The sequence below is a fragment of the Taeniopygia guttata genome, chromosome 21 (genome assembly GCF_048771995.1).
Source record: "Taeniopygia guttata chromosome 21, bTaeGut7.mat, whole genome shotgun sequence".
NCBI lineage: Eukaryota > Metazoa > Chordata > Aves > Passeriformes > Estrildidae > Taeniopygia > Taeniopygia guttata.
Window position 1 is genome coordinate 4,504,060 of NC_133046.1, and position 27,811 is coordinate 4,531,870.

The 27,811-nt window shown below is 39.9% G+C and overlaps 1 protein-coding gene across 7 annotated transcripts in view; it reads right to left on the bottom strand.

Moving 5' to 3' along the window:
• The window catches only part of VPS13D (vacuolar protein sorting 13 homolog D), a 95,842-nt gene that overhangs the window by 14,326 nt on the left and 53,705 nt on the right, over positions 1 to 27,811 (bottom strand). For all 7 annotated transcript variants that reach the window (XM_041720310.2, XM_072917478.1, XM_072917480.1 and 4 more), the window contains 8 exons: positions 27,502 to 27,651; positions 27,197 to 27,346; positions 26,275 to 26,371; positions 24,522 to 24,670; positions 21,897 to 22,031; positions 21,386 to 21,553; positions 8,564 to 8,696; positions 6,618 to 6,813 (listed from right to left, as the gene is read on the bottom strand). In XM_041720310.2, coding sequence (XP_041576244.2) covers positions 6,618 to 6,813; positions 8,564 to 8,696; positions 21,386 to 21,553; positions 21,897 to 22,031; positions 24,522 to 24,670; positions 26,275 to 26,371; positions 27,197 to 27,346; positions 27,502 to 27,651 — 1,178 coding nt within the window. The remainder of the gene's footprint in view (positions 1 to 6,617; positions 6,814 to 8,563; positions 8,697 to 21,385; positions 21,554 to 21,896; positions 22,032 to 24,521; positions 24,671 to 26,274; positions 26,372 to 27,196; positions 27,347 to 27,501; positions 27,652 to 27,811) is intronic.

Here is a 27,811-nt window from a genome sequence, read left to right on the forward strand (position 1 = left end):
AAGAATTTTACTTTGTGAAGCAAATATTTCACATCACACAAAACTTTAAGTAGTAGAATAACTCTGTGGTAAATCTAACAAAGGATTTATCTGCTCTTTTCAGGAGGAAGTTCATAATTGCTTCTGTTTCTGATGGACTATGCCAGACCAACGTTAAAGTGTCCTGGATTTAACTGAATCAGAAAACATTAATCACCTACTACAATGTCTGTGTGGCCCAAGAAACCTTCTCGTGGCCTCCAGAAGTGTTGCATAAGAAAGGGAGCAAGTTCTGTACCCACAATGTCCATTTTCAGCCAGCTCTCCTATCATACCTGACCAGACTCATACTACACAATGCACTTCCCTCATTAACTTGGACCTTTTCCAGACCAGTTACTGCACACAGTAACATCAAGCTGAATCTGAACCCAGATTTCTGCTCTGAACCCCCAGCCCAGACAGCAGTTTAACAGGAGCCTAATGCAAGCCCACTTCTCCAAAAACCTCCTATTACATAAAAATATTCCTATAGGTAGATGTGATAGGAACCACATCTATATAATATTAATGTAGGATTATGCTGCTTCTCTAGGTCCAAACACCAAAGGTTTTACTTCCATTCCTTACAAATGGTTAAACTGAGTTAAGTTCAGAAAGGGAGACAATGACAACCTGACTGCATGCAACTGAATATTCTAAACATAAATGGTATTTAGTAGTACTGAGCCCTAGGAACAGCCTCCTGGAAACATTATTCAGACATAAAGTGGGTATTTGCAGAAACTAACAAAAATGAGTTAGGAGTTTGGGCAGCAATCCCACTCAACCCTTTAAAAAGGAATGGGAGATGTGTCAGTGTAGTTTGGATTCTCCAAATCATCTGGATTTTTGCTGAGCACAAACAATGGACAATGTAGTGTTCTAGAAGCTGTGACATTTTTATACATGAGACTCTAGGGTTATTGACTCTGCAATAAAATATGATTAAGCAAACTCAATGTTTTAAAATTCCATCTTGCTTTTACTGTATCCTGTGGGTTACAAAAGAAACCCAATGAAATCTAACTACATGCATCATTTCTTCAGTCATGCATAGCAAATCCTGCTTTGTTGTGAAGAACAGAGCCTGTAGACCCAAGAAATTGTCATTCAGCTCTTTGTTCCAGGGAGGAGGGCAAAGGAGACAAACTGTGAGATGCCCAGCCTGTCAATGCTGGAGGATGGCACAAAAAAAGGGAAGTGACCCCTGTATTGCACTCTCACACAGAGGTACTCAGACTTCACTTTATTTCTAAAGTTGTATCACTTTAAAAATTTTATTTTTATTTCTTGAAATACTAAGTTTTATTAGCCACTGCATGAGTACGTTGAGTTTCAAAAGTGCAGAAATGTGGGATGACACCACAGTCCATCCTCAGTTCTCCTGACTCTGGGCACTCCAGGACAGTCACCACAAGCCTCAGCTGCTTGAATTCCTTCCAGAGAGCTTTAAGGGGAAGTTGACTTTCCCCTTAGGAAGAGTGAATATGCAAAGCAATCTCGACAGATTCCACTCCCAGGCAAACATAATCAGTACTTGACTGACAAAAAGCACTATTAGTTTATTGATGCACAGCAAGGGACTTCTGCAAAATAAAATCTGAGTAGAAACAAGAAGAAAACCTAACATATTCTTACGAGAGAGCTGTAGAAAAAAGAACCAACTAGAAGCCAGAAGTGTCTCATGAAGAAAGAAGCACTTCTTGAACAGAAAAAGGAACAGAACCACTTCCTGTTCATTCTAAAGGGCAGCTTCATTTACTTAGAAATCATTTCAGTTCTTAGATGGTGGATTATTATCTCTTTCTAGTTAATAAACTAAATTAGCTGAGGTGCATTTCCAGAAAGAAATTAAGGTTTTGAGATTAAATCAGGCACACTGAAGAGAAACAGGGCTGCATTAGGGGAACTGCTTCTCTCACAAAGACATCCACATTTGCTTATGCAACAAGCAAGAGTAGACACCTCAAGAACAGTGCCAGGATCTCCAAATGAACTACAGAAAGATACCAGTGATAAAATAAAACCTAACAGAAGAATACCAAGCAGGTGAGACTCCTCACAGAAAAAGAAGCATCTACTGAGGTGCTGCAAAATGTGTAGACACAAACACAGGTTTGCTTAACTACAAGCATCTAGTGATGTAAAACAATGTTTGGAGGACAAATTAAGAGACATTTACACCACCAGTGAGGACACTGAAGTACTGAAGAGGCCAGAAATGTGACAGGAAGTTTGATGGGATTCAACCTACAACATTGCATTTCTGGGGAAAAATAATCCAGAATGTGGAATGACAAGGAAATACCTCCAAAGCAGTAAAACCAAACAAAACATTAACCCTCTTGGGGCAAAAGTGCAAGCAGAGAAGTGGGCATCAGTTTGCAATGGGATGTGGCAGTAAAACCAACCAAGACAAGTCTGGGTGGCTTGCAGAGCACAGCTGGTCCCAGTGCAGGGGGACGATGGGTCCTTGGCACTCCACACCGATGGGAACCTGCAGGTGGGGGATTCCAAAGCACCTCCACAAAAGCAGGGAACAATCTGCTGGACATCAGCTGGACATCAGCTATTGAAAGAAGAATGTAAAACACAAAATCCAGTTGGACAGCAACTGAGCACAGCAGGTTGGGCTAACAGCAAGGAAAAGACCATGGCTGCAGCTGTGCAGGGAGAGGAATGGACAAATCTGCTCAAAGAAAACAGATTATCATGAAGACCTGCTATCCCACTTGGAAAAAGAAGAAAGGATATGAAAGAAATCACACTGCTCTAGACTGATAAATACATTTTCTCTCTGGCTTCTAGGAAAATCTTAGGAGGGGCTTACCAGGATAATAACAACATCCCCTTGACCAGAAGGGCCCATACATGACTGATATTATTGTAAAGACTTGTAAAGTCAGATCTAGATCAAGTCCAAGGTCAGGACCAAGTCTGGAGCACACAGAGAAGTGTAAAGTTTCAAATATTGATCTGTTAAAGCTGAGAACCTCATGGCAGTATGTTGGCTCAGTGGGTCTCCATACAGTGAGGTAGGTATTTCCTACTTTGCTCAGCGTCACTGATATTCATGCTCTCAACCACACTGCTTTTGACCTCACAATGCAAATCACAGCTAACAGAGAGATGGATGCAAAAAGGCAAAAAAAAATGAGTTATAATCATCTGCTTTTGACATTGCATCAAACTTTGCATCCTCACTGCACAACTCCAAGTGCTGAGCAAAGAAGCAACTAGCACAGGTTGCTGCTTTCCACATTAAGTACATTTAAAAGAATCAAATATTACATCGTATTTTTCTCTGACAATTCATGGTTTTCCAATCTCAAACTATTCTTTACTAATAACAGCCTAGTTCATGGACAGCATTCAGCAGAACTGGGGAGCTCACAGACTTATCTACTTCTAATTTTCACATTGTGACTCAGTAAAGAACACAAACTCTTGCAGCAACAGTCCAAGAATAATCTTAAACTTGCAGTGATCTGGCAGAAGCCTGAGAGAAAGCCATAAAGGCACTTTTCCTGCACTACTTGTTAGGTTAGACACACATCTAAATATAAATGTTCTTTACTTGTGCTGCACCAGGACGCAAAACACATTTCTAGGCGAGAGCTCTCCAAGCATATCCAGAGACATAACAGCTTTCCTGTTTTGAACTGGGCTTTAAAGCTTTTGGCAGCATGTGAAAAATATGGAAATAATCAGAACTGTTGTATGTGACACTGGAGTACTTGGAACACATAAACCCTCCCAATAAAGGTATCGAATCATAGGCATTAACTGTTTATAAATTAGATGTATGCTGTACTTTCACCAGCTGCTTTATGCTCTCTTCTGCATTAAATTTAGAAGTAGTAGGGCATCTTTATGATTAAATAATAAATTTGTAAGATTAGCCTTGAGAAAGTCCAGCCTAAAGTCAGATTAAAAAAATGTTTTCTTGCCCTTTAAACCAATCACCTTTGAAACTACCCCCTTAAGGTCTAAAGCCTTCACCTGTGCCTCAGCCATGCTGGTCTGGCTCCATGTTCCCAACATATGGCATGTGCCAGCTGCAGGAGTTCCAACACAAATCAACACATTTGAAGACAAAAAGTACTCTTATCCATGTAGCCTGATCACAGGAACACATGATGCAGACTGTTCCATTCCATTCAAGAATTTGATGAAGTGGGTTTGCTGGAATTAGACTGCGTCTTTTAGGAAAGCCAACAGCCTCAATTAAAATTCTTCATCCCACTCCAACCTGATCCAATGGTTAAAGTCAAGCAGCTGAAATTCAGAGCTTTTTTTAAAAAATTCAACCATGTAATTAGAGAATTGGAAGGGGGCTATAATTTACAGTTACGTATCCCGCTATTTAAATGCAACTTGCAATTAAATGTCTGAGTCAGCTTTGCAGCAGCACCAGGAACGTGCACAGGGTAAGGTCAAACAGCTCTTGCCACGCTCATGAACTCAGACTTTAGGTGTCCAAAACTATGAAGATTTGGAGATCTGGAGATCAGCTCCTGCCATGCATTTCCAGTCACGGCCATCAGGGAAGGCTGCTCTTGTGTGCTGAGCTTGGAAGAGCCTGCAAGCTCCAAGAGGAGCCAGCAGCTTGGGCTTGGAAGGCTGTGCTGCTCCCATTCCAAACCACACATACTTGAGCAGTTACAAATAGCGGGACACGGCAGCCCAGAAAACAGACAAACCCTTTGTCGTGTGGGGCTTTTCAAACCCCCAAAAGAACAATTTGGCTCCTTCATTATACAAGCACATAAAACCCACACACCAAACAAAACACAAATGCAAGGTTACTTACAGATGGAGGTGGCATTTTGGTCCCACCTCCCCCCACACCCCATACACTAGCCACAAATTCTCAAGTACATTTTTTTTAACTATAAAGTTTTGATCAGACTTTTGTGGACTGGAAAACTGTAGTAACTGAGTAACCTGAGAAAGCTTGGGGCTTTTTTCCCATATTTCTTTTCTTTCATCTTGTAAAAGGTTGTTGGGTCAGAAACTTAACAGACTCTGTGCAGACACTAAAATCATTTCACAATACTCATCTGTGACAACACAATTTCAAAATCTAGGGGAAGCAAAAACATGGTTCAGCTCATCTGTCTTAACCTCTTAACTGACAGTTAACAAGGCAAAGAGAAATATTTCCCAAAGGAAACGCAAGCCCAAGATCAGGCTGGCTGGAGATCTTCTTGCCCTCTCTCCCAGCTACTGTCCAGTTTGGCAACTGTTGATAACACCTACTGTGTATCTCACAGAAGCATGTCAAAACGTGAATTTTAAGAATATATGTTTCTTGAAACAAATTACAATAGACACACAGCTCAACCCAGCTAACAGCATAGACAGGTGTGCTTCTCCCCACCTTTACATAGATCAGTCAACCTGCACAGTCACAAAATTAAGACATGCACAAGCGAAATACTGAATTTTCTCAGGGATGCACTTCAGTTTCTCATTTAATTTTTCACATGCAAATATACTTACTAAATTTCAATCCTTGACCTCTTGGTTTTACAAATCAGGGTAAGTCCCAACTTAGTAAGATACACATGTACAAACTTCCATTTTCAGAACAAAGCCCACCTAGGGTAATTCTTCAGGCTTCCTGCACCTCACTCACACTTCATCAGACTTATTGTTTACTGAAACCCTGATGCAGACCCTTCAGAATTCCAAGAGTGGCATAATAAAACAAAGGAAATGGAAAAGCCAAATGGGAAGACAAAACAAGCAGAAAACCCAACATTTTCCAAAAATTTTTCTCCAAGCTTTCTGACAACAAAACCTACTTAGGGCTTTCTTTCAATTCAGCACACAGGTCTCATGTACATACAAGAGGATTTCTTGGCACAGTAATAGAAAGCAAACTCTTGGCCACAAAGAGCACAAAGACTCTTCTCTCAGAGCAGCCCTTTCAGAAATTGGTCCTTTCCCTCTACCACACTCACAGTCAGTGCTAATGAACACTTACTTATTTTAAGCAAAACCATCATTACTTTGCTGAGCCCACGTTACAACAGTAACTGAGCTCAGGAAGAAGCCAAAGCATCTGTCCTGACGTGCTGACACCTCACAGCCACAGGAGCAGGGGCACATGCACATAAGGGCACACAGTCACCCCCTTTCATAACTCAGAACTTTGCACTGAATAAAAATTAAAACATAGTGGCACTATATTGATGACAGAACTCTTCAAACCTTTCAATAACTGTCTTTCTACAGCAAAATGGAAGCTGGAGTTAGAGCAGGAAGAAATTTCTGTGAGGATTCAGTGGTAGAAGTTTCATTTTACTACACACTGCCTTTCTAAAAAATTTGCTTCATCTAATGGTGTAGGTTAATAATTCCTACTTTATGTTGCAGCTTTTCCAGGCAAATTTCACTTGTTAAAGTATCAACAAATGCCATCTATTAAAAAAAATGCAAATGGAATGCAACGGGCTGATAACAGCTCATGTTAACTCTGCTTATTGTTGCTGTGCCTGAGGAAAGATAATCAGTTCAGAAGTTGCAGCAGGCATTAATCCCCAGTTTCAGAGGATTACTGATTAGAAATACCAACACTGGTGGCTGACCTGGGGCCTCTCAGGGTCGTGGTGTCCCTCAGTGCCTGCGCCGTCTCCGAGGCGAAGTCCAGAGCTCCCGCCACAGGTTTGGTGACAGTGCCCACCAGCCCCTTCCCCAGGCCAGAGATGAAACCACTGACCCCTCCTTCCGTCTTCACACCTTCCACTGTCGATGTTATGACACTTGTCAATCCTCCAACGATACCTGGCAAAGAAAGAGCAGCAGAGAAGTCCAAAATTATTTGCTCTAGAACTTACAGAACCTCATACACCTGATGCTCTGCCCACACAGTTTATTGTGCATTTATTTAATACACAAACTTTCAAACTCAATTACATTTACCTTTATACTTTGCATATGTAGTATACATATGCCCATATTATCCCACAGAAAAATATTTAATTAATCATTAAATATATGTATTAAAAGTATTCCTATACTAGTTCATTTCCAGATGTATTTACACCAGAGTCCTCATCTACTGCACAGGTTAAGTGGCTACTTAGGATATGACAAAATTCCACCACCACAAAAGCTGGTACAATTTGAGACAGAAAACAACAGAGTGCATTTCTCCACTGGATAAAGTTAATTATTTTAAGCTGGCACTTTAAATGTCTTTAAAGTCAGTTTAAGTGACTTTAACTATGATGCTGCTGACAGACAATTTTTGTGCACATTTCCCTTCCAGAGAACTCCCATGCTCTGAGAAATCAAGCACCTACAGAGGTTTCAAAAAACTTGGAACAGTTCACATTGTCTGAGAACACACTTTGGAGATTTCACATCAGGTTTCTGGTGTCCTGGCTCAAGCACTCACCTGCCCAGCTTCCAGCAGCCCAGGGCTCCCCTGAGCTCTGTAAGTCAAGTACAGACCAGGCAGATCTAAACTGCCAAACTCAAGAAGCACAAAGTATTTAAATCTCTCCTCTTGAGTAACTATAGTTTATTATTAAATCCTGTCTGTTGAAATGTAGTAATTAGCAGTTCCTTTATTAAAAAAAAAAAAAAAAAAAAGAATGGGAAGCATTTAAAAATGCCACAAACTTAGGACTAGAACAGTCACACTAATTACTGGATAATACAACACAGTGAAGTGCTTTTATAATGGACTTTTCAGCAGAGATTCACATAATTTGGATTTCCTGTGTTTCTACCAATTTATGTCAGACTGTTCAGCACACTAGTGTGAGAGAAACGTTTCATGATTCATTTAACACCTACAGTGTTTCTGTGTGACCAAAGCAAAAGGACTTTTCTCAGCATAGAAAAGATCCTCTTTTAGTGAAAGCCAAATCAGCTTTGCACAGGCTGCAACAGTTACATTTAACATTTAAATAACTGAGCCAAGATGATGCAAAATATAAATATTTGATTTAAACTTGGCTTGTATTAATTTAACCTTCTTCAACAGATAAATCATGAACTAAATCGATGTGAAGTTCTGGCTAAATTAAAACTAGTCCACTACCCTTTACACAAATAAATGTCTCTAGTTCTTAGTACACTGAAAAAAACCACAAAATAACCCCTGGTGAAATGTAACTTTAAACTGATGTACTGATTCCAAGGAAACTCATGTTTCTGGAACTAAAAGCAAATATAAGAAATCTACTACCCAGCCATACTATTTTTTTTTAATGTCTGGCCCTCAAAAAAAAAAATCTGTTTCTATGTGTATTTTATGCCTCTACAAAGAAATTGATGCTTTGGATGAACTATCTTTGTAATTTTACATGCAGTTACATGTGAAAAACCCCTGATTATTAAAATGTAGTTTCTGCTGACTTGAAGACCAAGCAATGCCCCCACCTGACCTGCCAGCACTGAAATTCAAGCATAAAGCCTCTGATAGCTCCACTGCCCAGGCTTCTAGCAGTAACACCCCCTGTTCTTTGCTATCTGATCACCCCTTTTAAGAGAGAAATGAGGTAAAATCACAGCTAAGGGTTACCATGTGCAAGCCCATGGATTCCAGCTACAAGGTGCTCTCCGCTGGTTGCAGCATGGTATCGGATGTATTCCCGCTCTGTCTGATGTCTGTTATCCATGATCTTTCCCAAACCATCCGACAAAGTCCCAGCAAACTGCAAGAGAAGACCTTGTCTGTTATTGGAAGAACAGAAGCCGTTTCTCCTAAGTGGATTCACTGCAGAAAATCCCTAGTTCCTACTTGTGAAATGCACAATTATACAACTAATTTTGATACATAACAGAATCTGTCCAATCCTTTTGCCACAGAGAAAGCTCAGAATTATATCAACAGGCACAACTGGAATCCTGAGGTGACAAGGAGGTGCCCCAACGACTGTGGCCAAGCCAAAACAAACAAAATCTGTGAAAGATGTACTGAAAGCAATGCCCATGACCCAACTGCAACCCCTCCAAGCCTAAAACAATGTTATTTAGATATAAAGCTTTTCCTCCACAAAGATATGTGCAAAGCTTCAAGGCAAATATTCCTGTCATGAAACTACAACATTTTTAAGAGCTAATTAAATTCTTTTCATTAACTCAGGGTAGAAGTGGCTGTGTTGTAGAGAGAAGGGAAAAGGGAGAGAGAGAAGGGAAAAGGGAGAGAGAGAAGGGAAAAGGGAGAGAGAGAAGGGAAAAGGGAGAGAGAGAAGGGAAAAGGGAGAGAGAGAAGGGAAAAGGGAGAGAGAGAAGGGAAAAGGGAGAGAGAGGGGAAAAGGGAGAGAGAAAGGAAAAGGGAGAGAGAGAAGGGAAAAGGGAGAGAGAGAGAAGGGAAAAGGGAGAGAGAGAAGGGAAAAGGGAGAGAGAGAAGGGAAAAGGGAGAGAGAGAAGGGGAAAGGGAGAGAGAGAAAGGAAAAGGGAGAGAAGGGAAAAGGGAGAGAAGGGAAAAGGGAGAGAGAAAAGAAGGGAGAGAGAAGAGAAGGGAGAGAGAGGAAAGGGAAAGAGGAAAGGGAAAGAGGAAAGGGAAAGAGGAAAGGGAAAGAGAAAAAAATTAGCCTAGAAATACAAACTGTCTCGAAACTATCTATGAATCATGTTTAAGCTTGGGTGTTTTCTGGAAAAATGCTTTGCTTATATGGATTAGAGTAGTTACCATAAAGATTGAAAGGCTCAACAGGTCTTCAAAATTCAAACCTCATTAGAGGTTTTCAAGACCTGAAAATGCTTTTTCAAGAATATATTTTGGAAGTTACAGTAATGCATGACTGGACAATGAGCCAACTTGTAAATTGGAATAAACCAACTTATTGATGAGAATTGGTAATCTCTCTCTACAGCTTTCCTCCCACCTGCACCCACACTTTCCAGCTCCAATACCCCAGCTTTTCCTGCCACTACAATCCCAGTCTTCCCTCAAATATCCCTTCCTCCATTACACAGAATCTGACACCTAATTGTCCATAACAATCCTGCATGTGTGTACACAGAATTTTAATGTAATGGCGTATTTTTCTTAGTAAGGAGGAAGAAGAAAAAAATCCAACGCACATAGTTTAAAAGTCAAACTCCATTAGCTGTAAACCCAAAGCTAAACAGGGACCTTTTTGTTTGTGCTATTTAGAATATAGCACTGAATTACAGATGTAAGCAAAACAAATTAAGGATTTTAGTACACCAAACATACCATGAAATGTTTCCACTTTGCCAGTGATTCAGGTGACAAAATCTGAACTCAGCACACGTTAGTTACACAACATGAACTTCATGCTGAATTACTTTTTGAAGTGGCTCCTTCTCCCCTTTCCCCTGGGACCGTTTGTTTCCTGGCCTCATCTAACAGAGACTGCAGCCAAACCTTTGTCACCATCGGCACCATTTGCAAACCAAGGGCTTTCCTCAGTGAGTGGGTCCCTCCTGAGCCCTTCCCAGCTGGACCAGCCCCTTCCTGCTCTGCGCTGCAGGCTCTGCCCATGAGAGGTGAAATGCCAGGGAAGATGAAACAAGGGGATGTTCCACAGGCATTAGGAAGGGCTGCTAGGCAATACTCACCCTTTCTGTGTGAGGTTTAGACTCGGATTTGAATAAAGATTCAGACTGTGGTGTCAGAGTTACCCTGATTCCTGATCTGAATGACACCTACATCCATCCTTATCACCCACTACAGGGTGAAATACCTGCTGGGGATTACAATTTGACACTTCTTTTTAACTCTTCTGTGCACCTCAGAAATGCTTGCCCTGAAATGGTTTCTGAAGTCTGTTGCAGTTAATAGGATTGTATCTACCTATACGATAAGGAAATTAAAGATTTCTAACATAAAAAACCCACAACAAACAAAACACCTGCACAACACCTCCTGCCCTGTCTATCTAGGTTCTAATCACTGTATTGAGAACAAGTTCCTCAGCCATTACCTCACGAACAGAAACCTAAGACAGCACTAGAAATTTAAGGAGTTTAAGTCCAGCTTAAACTTTGAAGGGAGATTAGAACAAGCTGAAGCACAAAAGCAGACTTACCTTTGCCCCCCATGTGTCTTGCCTCCTTTGGGGAGTGCAATATCAGCTGCTGAGGCTGAGGTTTTAAGACTTGTGAAAGAGCAGAGATGGTGCCTTACTGAGCTGTTAACCCGGTCACACAGCAAATAGGCTCCAGATAAGCAAAGGTGATACCAAAAGTGCAACCCACCCTTGTCTTCCTTAGCTTTTGTTAATAAGGTGTGACCTGGTAACTTCAAAGCCTCCCCAAGACCATGTAAATGTCAACACAACTAAATACAACAGTCTGTGGAACAAACATGAAACTAATCAAGGGAATTGTAAAAACCAGCTCTCTCTTCCCTACCCTAATTTTCATGAGTTCTTCATATACTTGCTGATGAAAAATTTAAAAAAAATTAGCCACTTGGTCTTTTATCTCTGCATTCCTCCTATTTCAGACATCCTTTGCCTTGAAACAGAGCTACCACACAATACATTAGTTTCAGCTAAGGGAAGTTACCTGCTTTCAGACCAAAAGGCTCCTGATGTTTCTGGATGAAGCCAGACTGCACAAGGCACACGTGGAAGTGGGTATTTTACTTGTCAACTTGGCCTCTCCAAACAGGAGCTTTCCAGACTACTGCTTAAAAGCTCTGTCATTTCATGTACTTAAAATATTCCAACTTATCATCAGTATGTATTGTTTAATGCTTTGCCTTATCCATTTTGCCCAGACAGAAGGAGAATCCCTCCTAAAAACCCCAGGCAGCTGAGCATTTGTCCACTTGTCATTCACAAGACACCCTCTGCTTCCTCTCACCCTTTTTGTCCCCAAAGCAGATGGTTCTTCCTGCACTTTCCTTCTACAGGGAGACACTGATCTTTTCTTCCAGATCTACACTCTAATGACACTTGGATCCCTGGTTTTCATCCCACACCAGCTCGTGTATGATGTGAAGCCAATGACTGGTAACATACAGCAAGCAGAAAACAACCCCCACTGCACTTCAGCCTACCTGCTGTAACAAACTCATCTTCCCAAGGAGGGTAAAATATCACATTTTCCCCCAAATCCCAGGACATTATGCTACTGTGCACACTATCTTTGGATGAGGATGGTAACCACTCTCAGCCCTTCACAACCACTGAAGATGTTATTGCACTTCTGCAAGCCTGGGGCATGCTGGGCTCAGCCTCCTCCTCTGCAGACTCAAGTCAAGCAATGATTCATCATTTCTTGTTTTAAATTTACACAGTGTCAACAATCAATACTAACTATTCACCAAGATCTGCACAAGCAGATGAAATACTATCTGTACAAGAAACTGTTCTATTCATGTTTGGTCTTTTGTTTTTCTTTTTAAATGCACAATAATTAAGGAAGTTTTGCCACAAAAAACTTTTACCACTGACTACCTACCCCTTGCTGTTTCAAGTAATAGAAGAAAAACAAAACTACCCATATACAGTGTTTGTGAACCAAAGCTGGTGCCAAACAATTAAGGCTTATGGGGCACAAAAAGAATGCAAAGAAAATGAAAACTCGATTTTGGACTGCTTGTTCCCTCTAAGCCAGATGCATGAAGCACACAGCATGGAAATAAGTTTTAAGTAATCTTTTAAAGTCTTTTTAAGCTCTTGGCACTGCCTGGTTCTCTAAGAACATCCCAAAAGGATAAATACACAATTATGACCTGAGTCCAAACATTCCATTGTAATTCTAGCATCAGAGAATGGTACATGTACAAATATTATTGACTGAGCAAAGCAGAACATTCCAAGACAGAACGTTAAGGGAGAAAGTGATGAAATTTAATATAGATCACTTAAAATTTCTGTACAAACCTCACAATGAACTGTGTTTAAATCAGAAATCAAAGGGTTTATTTGGTTCTCATCTTTGTTTTGCATAACTTATTTAGAAAGGAGTTCAATCCTTCACGGTCACTTGCGTTGTAGCAACCTCATGAAAAATCACCTTTATTCCTACAACTCTAAAACCTGTTAAAGGTATTTTAGAGGAAGCCAATTTTTATGCTGATATCTGATAAATTACAATAGTTACAAATCAAGCATTTGCTTATGGAGGCAAAAAATCCTCACAATGTACATGTTCTGGGCTAAGGAGATATATATATACTGTTAAGATTTGTGGTTAAAAAAGGTCATCCTCAAATCTTGCTGCTATTCTTTGGAAAGTGCAAAAATCAAAAAGCCCTGCCAGATTATTGGACATACACAAGGACTAAGTGCAGTGGGACAGATAAAGTTGTCCAGTAAATTCTGCAGCCTAAGGTTCCCTGCTTTTACTGCAATATCTCAGGCTTGATAAGTAATATATTTCTGTGACTTACCATAAAAAGAACTTTTAGCTTCTTTGCTCATCAGTACACACATTGTTATAGAGTGGAAGCAGTATATATTTAATTTTACAAACTGGCCATAAGCAGGCAAAGACAACAAACACAGCTTCCTCCCTTCCTCTCACTGTGATCAATGGTGTGTTATACTGAGTCTAAAAAGTAAAATGCCATTATTTGAAAATATAACAAGTGTCTCTTCCTCAGGTTTCAAAGGCCTACTGGTCTGAAGCTGTTCCCCAAAGTACTTTTGCCATGTCTTTGGTCAGTCTCTTAAGAATTACTTGGGGCCTTTGAATTCAGTTAAATTTATATGCTCTAGACTTTTACACTTTCCTTTACACATCAAGACAGACCAAGCCAATGCTTCGATCCAGTCCTAACCAGAAGGGACAGTTCAGGCTGAGCCTCCAAGGCATTTATAACCCAGCCAAGCTGTGCAGAGAGAAACGAGTCCTGGCACTCTGAACAGCACCAACACACTCTTAATTTAGAAAATACTAAATCAGCAAAAAGCCATAATCAGCTTCTCATTTTCAGACCAACATAAACTTTGACCCCCTCCAAATTACCGACAACCACGAGGAGCCGACGGCTTTTCCTACTGAACAAACATGTTCCTTGAGCTTCCCCGCAGCACTCCCCACCCCATTTATGTCATATGCCCGGAGTGAAGGAGCTTTAATTAGCTCACATCCCATCGTTAACCGAGCTTCCTAATGCATGCTGACAAGGGCTGCTGGCGGCGCGGGGAGCCCGCTGGGCCGGCTGTGCGGAGCCTGATGAGCCGGGTACCTGTGGGAACCAGAGCTTCCCTCTGGCTGCCCTGGCAGGGGTCAGAACCCCGCTGGACAGAGCCCCCAGAGACACTGTCTGTGATCTCTGCCCATGGAAAAGAGTTTTCAATCTTACAGCATGAATTACCAGCACTGAGTGTTTGATATGAGTAATAATTAAGTGTGGCACAGGTGCAAAAGTAAAATTTTAAGTTTCTAGATTAGGGGTTCAAAGGGGACAAGATGGAGGAAATTGGGTGTGTCTTGTCCTTTTTCTTCTTCTTCATGCCCTCCATGTTTCACTGTAGTGTTGGCATTTTTCTCTTGGTTTAAGTTGAGGACACACTGTTCAACACAGATGATAGATATTAACACATTATTATAAATATAGCACACGTAGTTTCCAGTATATAATGTTTGTACCATCCCACTGAGGGCAGAGCCCCACACGCTGCCCTGCAGGACAGAGCTGCGGCAGGGCAGCAGAACATGTTAGAGATAAGCAAAAATAAACAACCTTAAAAACCAGCACAAACAAATTATGACTTCTTCTTTAGCCACAGGGCAAAAAAACAAAGACTTCTTACAATCTCGAAACCATCAATAGCACAGATTGCACCAGGTACCCCAGGGGAGCCCCGGGAGCTCCCGGGCAGCCGCCGCAGCAGGTGCCCGCTGCAATAGTTTTGTGTTACAGGGCTGAGTGAGTGATCCCCGCAGGAACCGCGGCTGTTTGCACAGACACAGAAGGCAGTCAAAAGTCCACAGCGTGAACTTGGAATGACCCCAATTGCGGAGTCACTGGCGGGTTCATCTGGAGGACAACTGTGCTTTATTAAACAACTAATACTCTTAACAGATAATTCCCCTCCCCCCCGGCCTTAACTCTTACCAAACCTGAAGGTCTTCGTGTTTGTTTATTTTTTGGGAATGGAATTATTTGCTCTCCTTCACCCGCTTCTTTAAACCCCTCAATATACTGAAAAACAGAGGAAAAGCCTCAAGAGATCCAGTACCTTGAGTGTACAGGTAACAGCTAAGAGGGACCACATTAGGTTTGGTTTTAACATCATCTTTTACCAGCTCTCTTGATATTGATTTCCAAAAGCATTTCCATCTGCACTAACTGCAGCACTTAGGCTCTTTCCAGACAATTTCTTTTTCTGCCATGACCACCTGTGACCACACTTGGGATCTGAAAGAACCTCCTGTTTAAAAACTAACATGCTTTCCATGTTCTACTAGATATTTTGAAGGAAAGCCCAGGCAAGCACATAAATTGGACCTGCAATCATGTTTGTGTGTGTGTGTGTAAATAGTGAACAACTCTGAGCTGTTTGGATCTCCTGGTACTGCTTGGCCTTCTCCCCTGGACATAGAAACACTATTTTCACTCCTCATTGATACACAGCTAAAGAACTTCAAGTTTAAGTCTGTACTTTTTAATATCCTACTCAACTCCATAGCTTTAAATACACAGCAGGGAGGTGCAGTCAGCCATTTATCAAGACTGAAATGATGAATTTCAAACCCACACCCCATTTTTTCTACTTCAGATGCTAATGGTGATATATGGGATAGATGTGCCTGTCTGCCTGACATGTAACCACCCAAAAACTGCAGGTTAAAACTAAATTTCATTTCATCTATGATAAATGCTTATTTCCAAAGTCACAGTTTATGACTTGGCAACTCTTTGCATACCTCATTTTAAATTCTCCTTTGCTCACTGACTTCTCCAATGAGTCAGCAAAACAGGAACAGTGCATTTTATTTTACAGGAAAATCAGCTGGTAAACCTCTTTGAAACGAAGCTCTAGAGCTGGTGTAAAACCTAAGCTCTCTAATCTATTTTTTTTTTTTTTAATTGTCAAATGGTCACTGTACCTTCCTCTATCCAGCTGTGCATCTCCATGTATGCAGTTGCTGCATTGTTACAGGACTCTCATTGTCAACTGAGCAATTTCTCCTGGGTGCACCAGTGTGCACTTTGCTTTTGATTGAGGTACATTTAGGGCATTAAGTCCACATTAAACCACTTATTCCCACAGAATATATCACCATTTCTATTCAATCGACCCATACCCATTTCTCCACATAAAAATACACTGGAATAAAGTGTGTTCACTTTGTGCAAGAAGCTTTGTAAAAGAAAGGCTGAATTTAAACCAAATCAAGAAGAAAACTTTTAACCTAGATGCTGGCCACACACGTTTTATCCCATGGTACAAATGAAAACCAGGAAGAAATACTTCAAACTTCTCAAAGATGATCTTTTATCCCAAAACCTCTTTCAAAGACACTAGTTACAGATACCAGATGTTCTGCACATTAAAACTGACACTTTCCATGGCTTTTGATTGCCACTAATTGGTCATAAAACTTGCTGTCTTTTCAAACTAGCAGGAAATGGGGAAATGGCCTCATCTGTAGTATCCCTCATGTACTCAACATTTCTGCCTGGGAATTTCAATTACTTTCCACCTCATAATCTACACATTTTGATGCAGATTCTCACTGCTCATGTGAACCTGCATGAGCTGCTAATCTGTGGATGAAATGCAAGTTAAACTGAAGTTGGCCACCTGGACAGCCTGCAGGAGCCTCTATGCTACACTGGGAAAGATAAAGATTACACTGAAGAAAACGCAAAAAAAAGCTACATTTGACCCAAACTGTATAAATCACAGCTGGAATAGAAAAGATTATGGTAAATGCTGCTAAATCCCACTGTTTCAATACCTCAATACCCTTTGTAAGGGATGACTGCCAGCTTTCCTGAAGGAAAACACAAATTCTAATCTATAAGGTTGCCCAGGAAGATGATATTCCTCACCTTTATCCAGGGAGACTGACACTAACCACACACATTCTGCTCTTAGGAGTTAAGGAAAAGAGCGAGGAATCAAACAAACACCATGAATATACAGAGTGGGAACACTCAGCAAACTGAGAACCCAAACACCACCATGACCTCTCTACAGCATCACTTGATGATTCTGTTTAAGACTCTTCTGAGGAATCACCACCATGTATTTCTTTCTCAGGCTTCATATACAAAGGCTTTTGTTAGAAGGTCCCTGACACCAAGATATGATTTTATTTTCAGCTACTTCCTTGGAATTTTGATGTTGCTAGAGATTAACTGCAGTTAGTCCCAAGATGGGAGAATAGTAGTTGGGAAAGGGAATCAAAACAAAAGGGAATCATCAGCTTTGATTGTTTTAGAAACCTTTCTGGTTTTGGGTAGAGCCTGCTCAAACTGTACCTTCCTTCTGTGCTCTGCTACAGCCACTTCTCGTTGTATTTCCTGCCAACTTTGTTAAAGTTAACATTCATGCAAGTCAAACATTTGTTCAAGATTTGTTTTTAAATGATCCCTTTATTACTTCCTCTTTATTTTCCATTCAGTTATCTTTATCTTCCTGTCACTGCCAACCACTGGAGAGTCTGCTTTGATTTATCTTACAAGGAGGGTTAAAACTTCCATTTCCCTTTGTGTGGCTTTCATGCTCCTGTTCCACAAATGCCTCCAGACCAAACACTGACCTGGAGCATCCTTAATAGTCTTAAAGTTTTCTTACTTGGTTCTAACACCTCACCTCTTTTCCTGTCTCTGTTAAGCACCTAAGCACCTCTGCCATCAGTTGAAAAAAATAGATGGAATGAAAGTCCAGGGCAGAGAGGTTCATCAGCCATAAAAGCAAACAAGACACTCAACAGATAATTGGGATATGGAATTATTTGCCCTCCTTCACCCACATCTTCAAATTTGCTGCAACTCTGCTCTGGGGAAGTTTTGGCACCTCAGCTGCCTGTCTCTGGAAGGAAGCCTGGCTCCCAGAACCCTGCGTGCTTTGCAAAAACCCAACGGGGAAATGCAGCTGTGACTGATGGCTTACTTTTCCTTAAGAAGCCTAATTAAAATGGAAACTTCAAAGTTCAGTATGAAAATTAAGCTCTTTCGTGAAGTTCATTAAGTTCTTTTTCTCAAGAGGAAGGGAGGTACACACCAATTATTTCCATCCTGTATCCTATGATCTCTTAACAGCTACACTACTATGTGCTCATAATTCCTAAAAGAGAAGAGAATTTATGGTAGAGGTAGAAAGAAATCAGGCACATTAAATACAGTATTGACAAGTTGTGAATCTTTTCAATCCTTTACCACCAGGAACTTCACTATGTCAGCATAACACCTATTTTCCAGTAATAGATACAACCACACTTACTTTTCCATTTGGAGAACACAAGCTACAGAACAGTTTTGTTCTGCTGCTAATTCAGTGTTCAATATTCATTTCTAATCGAAACACAGCTGAAACAGGGGAAATTTAGGATTTAGTTCTATCATGCCTGATGGGGGAAATAAAAAAAGTGTGGATGCCAAGAATGTGAGACATTTCTACGCATATGGCAACTATAGAAGGCTCCATTCAGAGGGAATGTAATTCCCTCTGGTGTCTATATTTAGGATCAAAGAACTTTTTAAAATACAGAACTTGGAATCTCCAAGGGATAAAAACTACAAAACTGTCTGTAGTGAACTTTATTTAACCTAAGGTTTTGTGCCAATTTAAATACACTGCAGCTCTCCACTTGAAAGAAGGCATTACCCACTGCATGCTCTGAAATGCATGGAAAAGCCATTACAGGGATAATCAGCACAACTATAAAATAGAAAAGCTATAAAGTGACAAAACCAGATACAACTCCAATAGCTTACTTCTCGATTCAGTTGAGCAGTGTTACGTTAAAATCCATGATAACAGTATTACTCTTTGTTTAACTATCTACTCACACCTTAATAGCTAACTCATCTTAAAATCTAGGATAGATTTTTATTTTAGACACTTCATTAGTCAGGTAGTCAAACGACCAAAGTGGAGATTTTTCCCAGCTCTCAGTGCCTGTGCAGGACACAGGCTCCTCTAGTTTTGGCTGCTTTAGTTACCAGATCCACAGAATTAGCTGCAAAGACAAGAGCCCTCTGTGGCACAGCTGAATCAAGTGAAAATTTATGCAGTGAAAATATACTTAAAAATACCTTCCTGGAGCTCCAACAGAAAGATGAAAATGACCTATTGTGTAAGGTTTTTTCTCTTGACTAACTCAAGTTGCTTTTTCTCTCCACATAATTTTCTTTACCAATATTTTACATATCCTAGACACACACATAAGGCACAAAGAAGGTAGAACAGAAAGTAAAAGGCACATTTGTGTGTTGTACCATGAACATGGTATATCTCAAACTGAACTTGAAACGCCAATGTTTTTATCCTATGGACATTCCTGGCTTAGTTAGATTTAAATGCCTGAAAACGGTGCAACAGTGCAACAGGAATTCAATGCAACTATTTGAGCCTTTTTTACCATTGTCTTCTGTGCAGCAGAATTAAGATTCAACCTTTGGAAAGAGGATTCATTAAGGAGCTCCATAATGTACTACTAAGCCTTCTTAAATTATGGATTTCTCTCCTTGTTTCAAAAGGACAAATACATAAACTATATAAAAAGTTTTGAAAAGGGAACTGTGTGAGACTTGCATTACAGGGACATTTCTGATATATCAAGGAGAAAGAAAAAAATACCTGGGAAGATGAATAAATAGTACATGGGGTGATTTTCAAAGGTATAAATGGGAAGCAGGCACTCAGCTCCTGTTAAATTTTGAAAGGAGTTCAGCATCCAACTGCCCTTCAGCCTTTGAAAATCTTCCTTCACAAACCCCTTGGTTACAAATGACTCCAAAGTTCAAAGAATGACCTTGCCCTTGTGGGAAACAGAGGAAGGCTCGTGCCTTTTAAAGGAAGATTTATGAGACTGTTGCTGCAGATGTGACTGCAATGAGGAAACACCACTTTATAGAAAGGAAACTCTAAAGAAACATACTCGATTGGGTGGAGTGGATGGGTCACCAGAGACTGCAGCCATGAGGACAAAGCATGGACAGAAGTACTCATTTGCAGACAGATACAGCTGCCTTCCAGAAGCTCAGCAAGTCTTCTACCACACTGCTTGTATTTGCAGTGCTGGGAATTACAGCACCACCTACTAGGAGATTAAGGCAGGAATATCAACATAGTATTTTGTTTGAGTTTCTTGAAATTGTGCAAAATAGGCTAATGCTGAAAACAAGATAATTATGACAGAGAGTGTGCATGTCATCTTTCCTCATGGCTCAGCTCTCCGGGCCAGATCCAGCTCTGCACTTGGTGATGGACTAGGTTTGATAATGCTAGTCCTGATCTCTCTGTAAGGATACAGACTCTTCCTTTCACACCTTCTGAATTACCATTTTTCACTAAGGAAGGGAAAAAGCAGATTTCCTTGTATACAAAAAAGTGGGAAAGATTGTTAAAACGTGAAGCATGACAATACGCACAAAGTTACCTGTTAGGAAAATGATAAAAATAGAAAGTAAAGAATTTTCACAAAACCAAACTTCCCAACATGTCCTTGTGTCAAAAAAGCATTACTGCAATTGTACCCATGAAGGACTCATGCCAACCCACCATGTATATAACAAAACATTTCCAGAACATATGTTTGCTAAGTATCAAGTACAGCATCAACCATGATCCAAAATTCTTCCTGTTTCTGACTCCTGCCTCAGATCATCCCCCTCTTGGGCACTAAATATAGTTATTTTCACTGATATAATTGAATTCTCTCAGCTGTTATCAGAAAGGACAAAAGAATGTTCACCATGCAGAGACTTTGGAATTAAACTACAGATAAATACAAAGTAATCTGGAAATTCTTTAGTTTGTTGTTATGTGGCACAAAACCTCCCAAACCTCAGTTGTCAGCATAATAATTGCTATTCACATCACCTTAATCACTTCTCAAAAATAACAGCCAACAACTCCTGTTATACTAAATAATCCCTTAAATACTCCACGTTTCTCTAGTGGTCTTTCTCTCTATCTAAATTATATATATAATTTAACACAGCTTTGTTAATTTGCACATAGGAGCAAATTCTTTCTCACTTTGCTTAGCTGTTGATTTAACTTGCAAGTATCTGTACAGCAATAACAGGGCTTTGAGTGGTTCACTGATTCCTGCTTCTAGCATCCTTGGGATGTACACAGAAAGCATTTAAGAAAAACAAAATCTACACTTCAAACGCCATTTTTACAAAACAAAGATAAAGCAATTTAAAGCATGGTCAATAGTTCTATTTGACTTTTTGCCTGTTTTTTGCTTGTTGTCACAGCAAATTTACTGTCACAATTTTTACCTTTGCAGCAGAGTTTGATACTCCATGAGTGACATTTCTGATGAGACCACCCACATTGCCGTACTTGATAAGTCCAGTAACGCCTTCTGAAACATCATTCAGCAGACCCATAGGGTTGCCAAGGAAATCCACAGAACCTAGAATACTTGCTGCCTGACTCAGCAGCTCCTGTAAAACCAAGAGGAAGAATGAAGTATTTCTTATGGATCACATTTACACCAGCAAGGTTGAGGGAAAAAAAACCTATCCCACCCATAACAGAAGCTTATGCCAACCCAGGTAGTTTTACAAGAGAAATCAACACACAAATATCAGTAAAATTAACACCAGTTTCATCTTAAAATGCAGTGTATTCTTAGATTTCTTCTGGGATACTACTTCTCCATATACCAAAGAAGCAATACAGCATTAACACTTAATAGTCAGGAAAGAGTTCCTAAATTCTCAGTGGAGAGCTCCTCAACCAAGAGAAGTTCAACCTTTGCCACAACATAATCTCAATCACACTGACCTCCTGGAAGTGCTTCAGAATGTCATTAATGATGAACTCCTGAGTTTCATATGGATGGACCCGAGTGAAAGGATCCAGATTAATCACAGCATCTTCAAATCGGATCAGAGGGAACCCCAGGGTGCTTTTCAATGCCTGAGAAAATAAAAGATATTGCCATTGTAATTCTTCTCTCTGCTTCTCATTCACAGTATCCTTTGAATGGGTAACAAACCAAAATTCTCTGAAGGTGCTGGAGTTCTCTACCACTGCAGTGTGGACACTGATATAGAGAGCAGTCACCCACAAACCTTTTAATTCTAAGCACTGATAGCTTCTTAGCACTACATTTCTGCAATAACTCAAGAGTCACTAAGTCCCCAATGCAATCTGTTTCCCACACTTGATAGGAATATTTCGAAACAAAATGTGTGTAAGATTCTATATACAACTTCCATATTGTTCTAATGTTCAATTAAACTTCAACCCTAAATGGATTTCCTTGACAAAACTTGCTATTTTCCACCCTGCTGAACTTCTGTGAAGGGATTAAGTGTCAGGATGAGCTGCAATAACATACATAATTTCCTGTAAGCCTGAGGCTCATTTCTTAACATTATGTGGTCTAAAGAAATTCTTTAAACTAGCATTTCCCATTATTTTTCAAGGAAGAAAACTAAGATTGTAATTAGCTCATAGGCTATCTGTACTTTGTACAATTTATACATAAAAATCCACAGTTAAGGGGGACAAGCTATACATCTAAATTGAGACACATGTAAATAAAATAATCTGGAAAAAAATTTTAAGACAGAAAGAGGGCCTTTCTTTTTCAGGTCTTGATAATGGCATCTGCACACTCACCAACATCAGACACACTGCAGAAGGCCAAGAAGCTTCATGGTGATGTTTTATCTTTACATATTAATCACCAAAGCTGCCTGGTATAAGGAACACGAGTTTTTGTGCCATCTGCAGGCAATTAAGGCAAGTTACAGGTCTGAGTTAGGTTTGCAAGTAAGAAAAGAGCTATTTATTTTTTCAGTAAATGGATGACCAACCAGAGAAGTCCTCATTATTCACTTGGGTAGGAAGTAATTTCCTGTTTAACTATCAGATATTATATAAGACAACTTTGTTAATACTGGTACCTAATAAAAATAATCTGTCTACACCAAATTACCAGCCAGCCATGTCCAAGCCAGAAACATTAGAGGTAGTTAGAAAAACTTCCACAAAGGCTCTACTGTGATTACTCTCTCCCTCCTACCCTGAACTCTCCTGGGCTACAGAACTGAATTGAACTCTTTCTGTGAAAGTCAATATACAGAATATGCAGGGACTGTTAACATTATGGGGGAAAATGTATATGCCAAGTTTTCTCTTGGGAACGCTGCCAAGATGGATCCATGTGCAATCCTATACCAAGGGTGGCAGGAAATCCAAACAGAACAGTGCACAGTGCTGGGTTCTTAAAGGCATTCACCTCTAGTTCTGCTTCCTCAGTCTGCATTTCAGCTAATGGAATTACAAGGGTATTCATGCTGAAGCTGAAGTGCAACTACATATTCAGGACACAGCTGCTATTATTTAGCAGTAAGGAATATCACAGCTAAGGAATATTATAGCTAGGAATATCACAGCCAAGGAATACCCCAGCTAGCTGTTGAACTGTCCTTGGCACAAAGATTCAGCAAAAAGAATACAAAAACGTAGGACTGGTGATCTTCTGGATCATCTTGGTAAGACTCCATGGAAGAATCATGGAGTTCAGAGTTCATTACACAACACCAAACTTCTTTAGAAGCTTGCTCATCATGATGCCCTTAATATCAAGGACAAAAAAGCCCAGTTGGTGTCTCAGTTTTGGTTTTTTGGAAAGGCAGCTGCTCACTCCCTCCACAGTGGAGAGGGTTTCTTATGGTTTGGTTGGTTGGTTTTGTTTCAACTCTCCCACCTTGGAAGCAGTTGTATTAACTCAGAGAGAAGTGAAGTATTTCTGACTGAAATGTTAAATTAATCATTTCTGAAGTGGCAACTGATTGCTGCCACTTGATTGTGTCCAGGAAGGTCCTAACACACGATTTGGGAACACTGCATGAGATTATGTTCTGACCATAATCTGGAATCTCTGCTTCACTTCCCAACTGTGCCAGATTTATGACTATATGAAAAAGACCAGACTTCCCACCTATTTTAAGTTCATACTCAATCTTTGTTCACTTTAATTTTCAACTATATTGCACACTCCTCATGCAAATTCTTTAATTCCAATGAAGCAACATTTTTTGGATGAAAACACTTAAGAGTTGTCCTGTATTTGTATAAAGAAGTTGAATAACTTCTTATTTTAAGACAGTAATTCCCTTTAAGCTCTTTACACTTCCCTTATTGTAACTAAGGTCCTTTGTAAAGCAGTGAGTCATTAGGTCCAGTTGGCTGTGTTTCAACTGAAGTTACAAGTAAAAGACTATTACAGAAGAGAGTGGAAATTATGCATGTTAAATGTCAGAAGTTGCTCAAACTTCTATTATTTTTAACTTGGATAATGCAAGGATAAATGGAAACTGAGAGTGTTAAGTTAAAGCATTTATTCCCTTTTCCACTTCTTTACTGGAAGCCCACTCTGGGAATGCATTGGTGTACCTTGAGATCCAAAGGGAGCTTGTTGGAAGTGAAGACACTCAACTTGATTTGAGGCACACTGATTTTCAGATTTTCAAAGTAATATCGTTTTTGTGCTCCGCCTTGTTCAACAACCTTCTCATGGAGGTTTTCATCATACTTTTCAACTTCTGCATCCAGACAAAACACAGGAATCAGAACCAATTAAAGATAAATAAATATGGGGTTAGGAATGCACACTCTGTTAAGAGTTAACAATCCTCTGCACAAATAAAAAGTATGTGTGACTGCTGGTGGAGCCAGCAAAATTACTCATGCCTTCTGACACGGAGTTGACCTCTGAGGCTCAAGAATTTTTGTCAGATCTCTCTGTATCTCTAAAACCTGTTATTTGAGCTTTTAATCCCACTTCTAATTTCTCTTTATCAGCACACAGAAACAAGGAAATAACGCATGATTATGCAACGTTCCTACTGTGCAGTCGTGCTCTTACAGTCTTTCCTCTCTCTACACTCTCTGTAATTCCTTACACATTTAACTAGAAATATAATGTACCAAGCAAGCTTTCAAATATTCACTTCACAATGGCCAACATACCTACATGGAAGACATCCAATAAATCAATTTTCATGGAGAGTGACTCAAATTTGGTTGAGATTAAGATGCTCATGTTATTTTTAAGAGCACCTGGGTGGTGTGAGGAAGCAGGGCAAAGATGAAAGATGACCAACTCTTATAAACTCTGACTTATGAACAATAAAACATGCTAACTAAAAATGAGAAAATTATTTTTGTCTGACTCTAGGATGACATCAACAAATAAACTACACATAATGTACAGTAAATAAGGGAAAAAAAAAAAAAAAGAGCAAAAGGAACAGGGTAAACCAGAACAAAGGGGAGATTAGTTAAAATGCTAAGAGCAAAACTCAAAATTCATACTTCTGCCTCGTCACTAGAGATTTAAGTTTGAACGTCCTCCGTGAAATGCAACACTGTTATTTTTCCAGAGACAATTCAGAGGATACTGTGGATTAGCAAAACAGAACTCTGGAGCATCATTTGTAGGCTTGGCCCCATTTGGAATCATGCCAAAAATAGTTCTTTTCCTGTGACAGTTATTATGTAACAGTACACAGGCTACTGCATAATAGAAGTGACTTTTTCAACTGCCACTCCAAAACAAACATTTCAGAAAGTTTCCAAAGCACAGATAAACACTAAAATAGGAGGATTAGTATAGCACCTATGAGATCAGAAGATTGAAAAGATCTGTCTTGCCTCAGTGAATGAAAGAAAACTTACATTACAATTAAAACCAGAGGTATGGATGCCACAACAAAGGTCAGACAAAATTTTCTTGCAGTGAAGCAAGAGGAACTGCCCAAGGAACAAATTAACACAGATCCCACTTCTAGCCCTGGGTTAAATAAACAAACTAAACAAATCACTAAACAAAGTGGCTTGCTAAATGAGTAACACAATTTCTTTTATCCCAGCTCAGATGAATCCAGATACAGGAACTGAAAATGAATAGTGAACTCCTTCCAGAGACAGGCTGCACTTGGGCCATCACCTGAGCTCTGCAACAGGCACAACACCCATGAAGAGCTTCACAGGGGCCACTGAGGCATTTCCAGCTCTGTTCAAGAGTGGGAAGTTCCACACAGCCAAGAGCGTGGTGGTGTTTTCTACTTACTCCATACACAAAGATCATTCTTTACATTTCTTTTCTGTACATTGTACAACTGGGCTGTGCAATTTTATACCACACCTGATTCCGACTGGCCGTAGCCAAAGAAACTCAATAGCTTCAGAAGTAGTTTCTCCTCAATTTGAACTGTGAACTTCCGGGCAGTGATCATCAGATGCTACAGAGATAAACAAGTCTCAGTTTACAGCATTAACACCAGATATATAATCCATGTGAACTATTAAAAAGGACAGCTTGCTCTATTTCAATGGAATATTTTCACTTTCATGGATTTGTAGCAAGACTCCCACCTTCAAAATGTCTTCTTCACTTCAAGTTATCTACAATCAGTGATAGTAATTTCAATTTTCTGGAAGGCGTTGTGCTTAATTACCTAATCCTAACACTTCAAAATCTTAGCTGCATTTCCAACACCAAAATCAGCTGCTTTTCAGAACAGAGTCAAAATACACGCGTGAAGATTCCAAGTGAGAAAGTAAGTCTTGACAACCAACTCAGTTTTGCCATCACAATACATAGCACAGTTGGTGGATACATTTACAACAATTTATAACCAACATTCCCAAATGACTGCAGTGCACTGAATCAGGTTTATGAAGCAAGAGAGCAGCTTATCACAGAGAATTTATAACCTTGTATTCAGCTCCTGAAGAGCAAAACATAGATATTCTGGTTCACTGTGCTACAGTTCTCAGGAGAGAACAACTGCCTTGAAAAGTAAGGTCACAGATGTGGACAGACAGGGGTCTGGACAGATTTGCCACATTTTTAAACATACTTATTACCCTGTTCATCACTGCACTATAGCTTTAAACGTGAGAACGTGAGAAGGTGGACACTGTGTCCTTTAAGCTTCAGAACTGATTCAACAAAGTGAATTTCACAAACCACTGAATTCACATTACAAGTAAAAATTAAGAACAGGAAAGGTCATTTAAGCAAAGTAATACCTATGTTATACAAACAAAACATTGTGGTTTACCTTGTATATATCAGTCAGTGCATTTTTACTGGGAAATTTCATGGCATTGACTTGCACAGCAGGTGCAGGGTCCAGGGGCCCATTCTCACTCATACTGGGTGTCAGAAAGAGCATAAAAGGCTGTGTGGTCCCAATAAGTTGGTTGTCCACCTACACAATGGACAGAAAATGGAACTGAAACTCCAATGATACTTAGGAATTAAAATCTCAGTCATTGCTCTAAACATTTTTCAAACCTATTATGACTCAAAAAAAAACTAAAGACAACCCATGAATAAATGAATTTATTTCAAAACAGCAAATACCTGTATATCATGCACACTGAGCTCCAACACCTGACCAGTCGAGAGCTGAGTGTAGTGGACATTAATGTTGGTGAGGCTTGCAAAAACAAGCTCTTCAGGGACTTTGTTGACCAAAGACAATCCTATTCCACCTTCCAGTTTCACAAGCACCTGAGAAAAGAAGGGGGAAAAACCCCACCACTATCAAACCAGCACTGAAAAAACCCATGATATCAAATACACATTTCTGCAAAGAAATTGCTTTTTTAGGACCATCTCCAGAGAGACAGAGCAGCTCTTTCACAACTAGTCTGAGACTCAAGAGGATTAA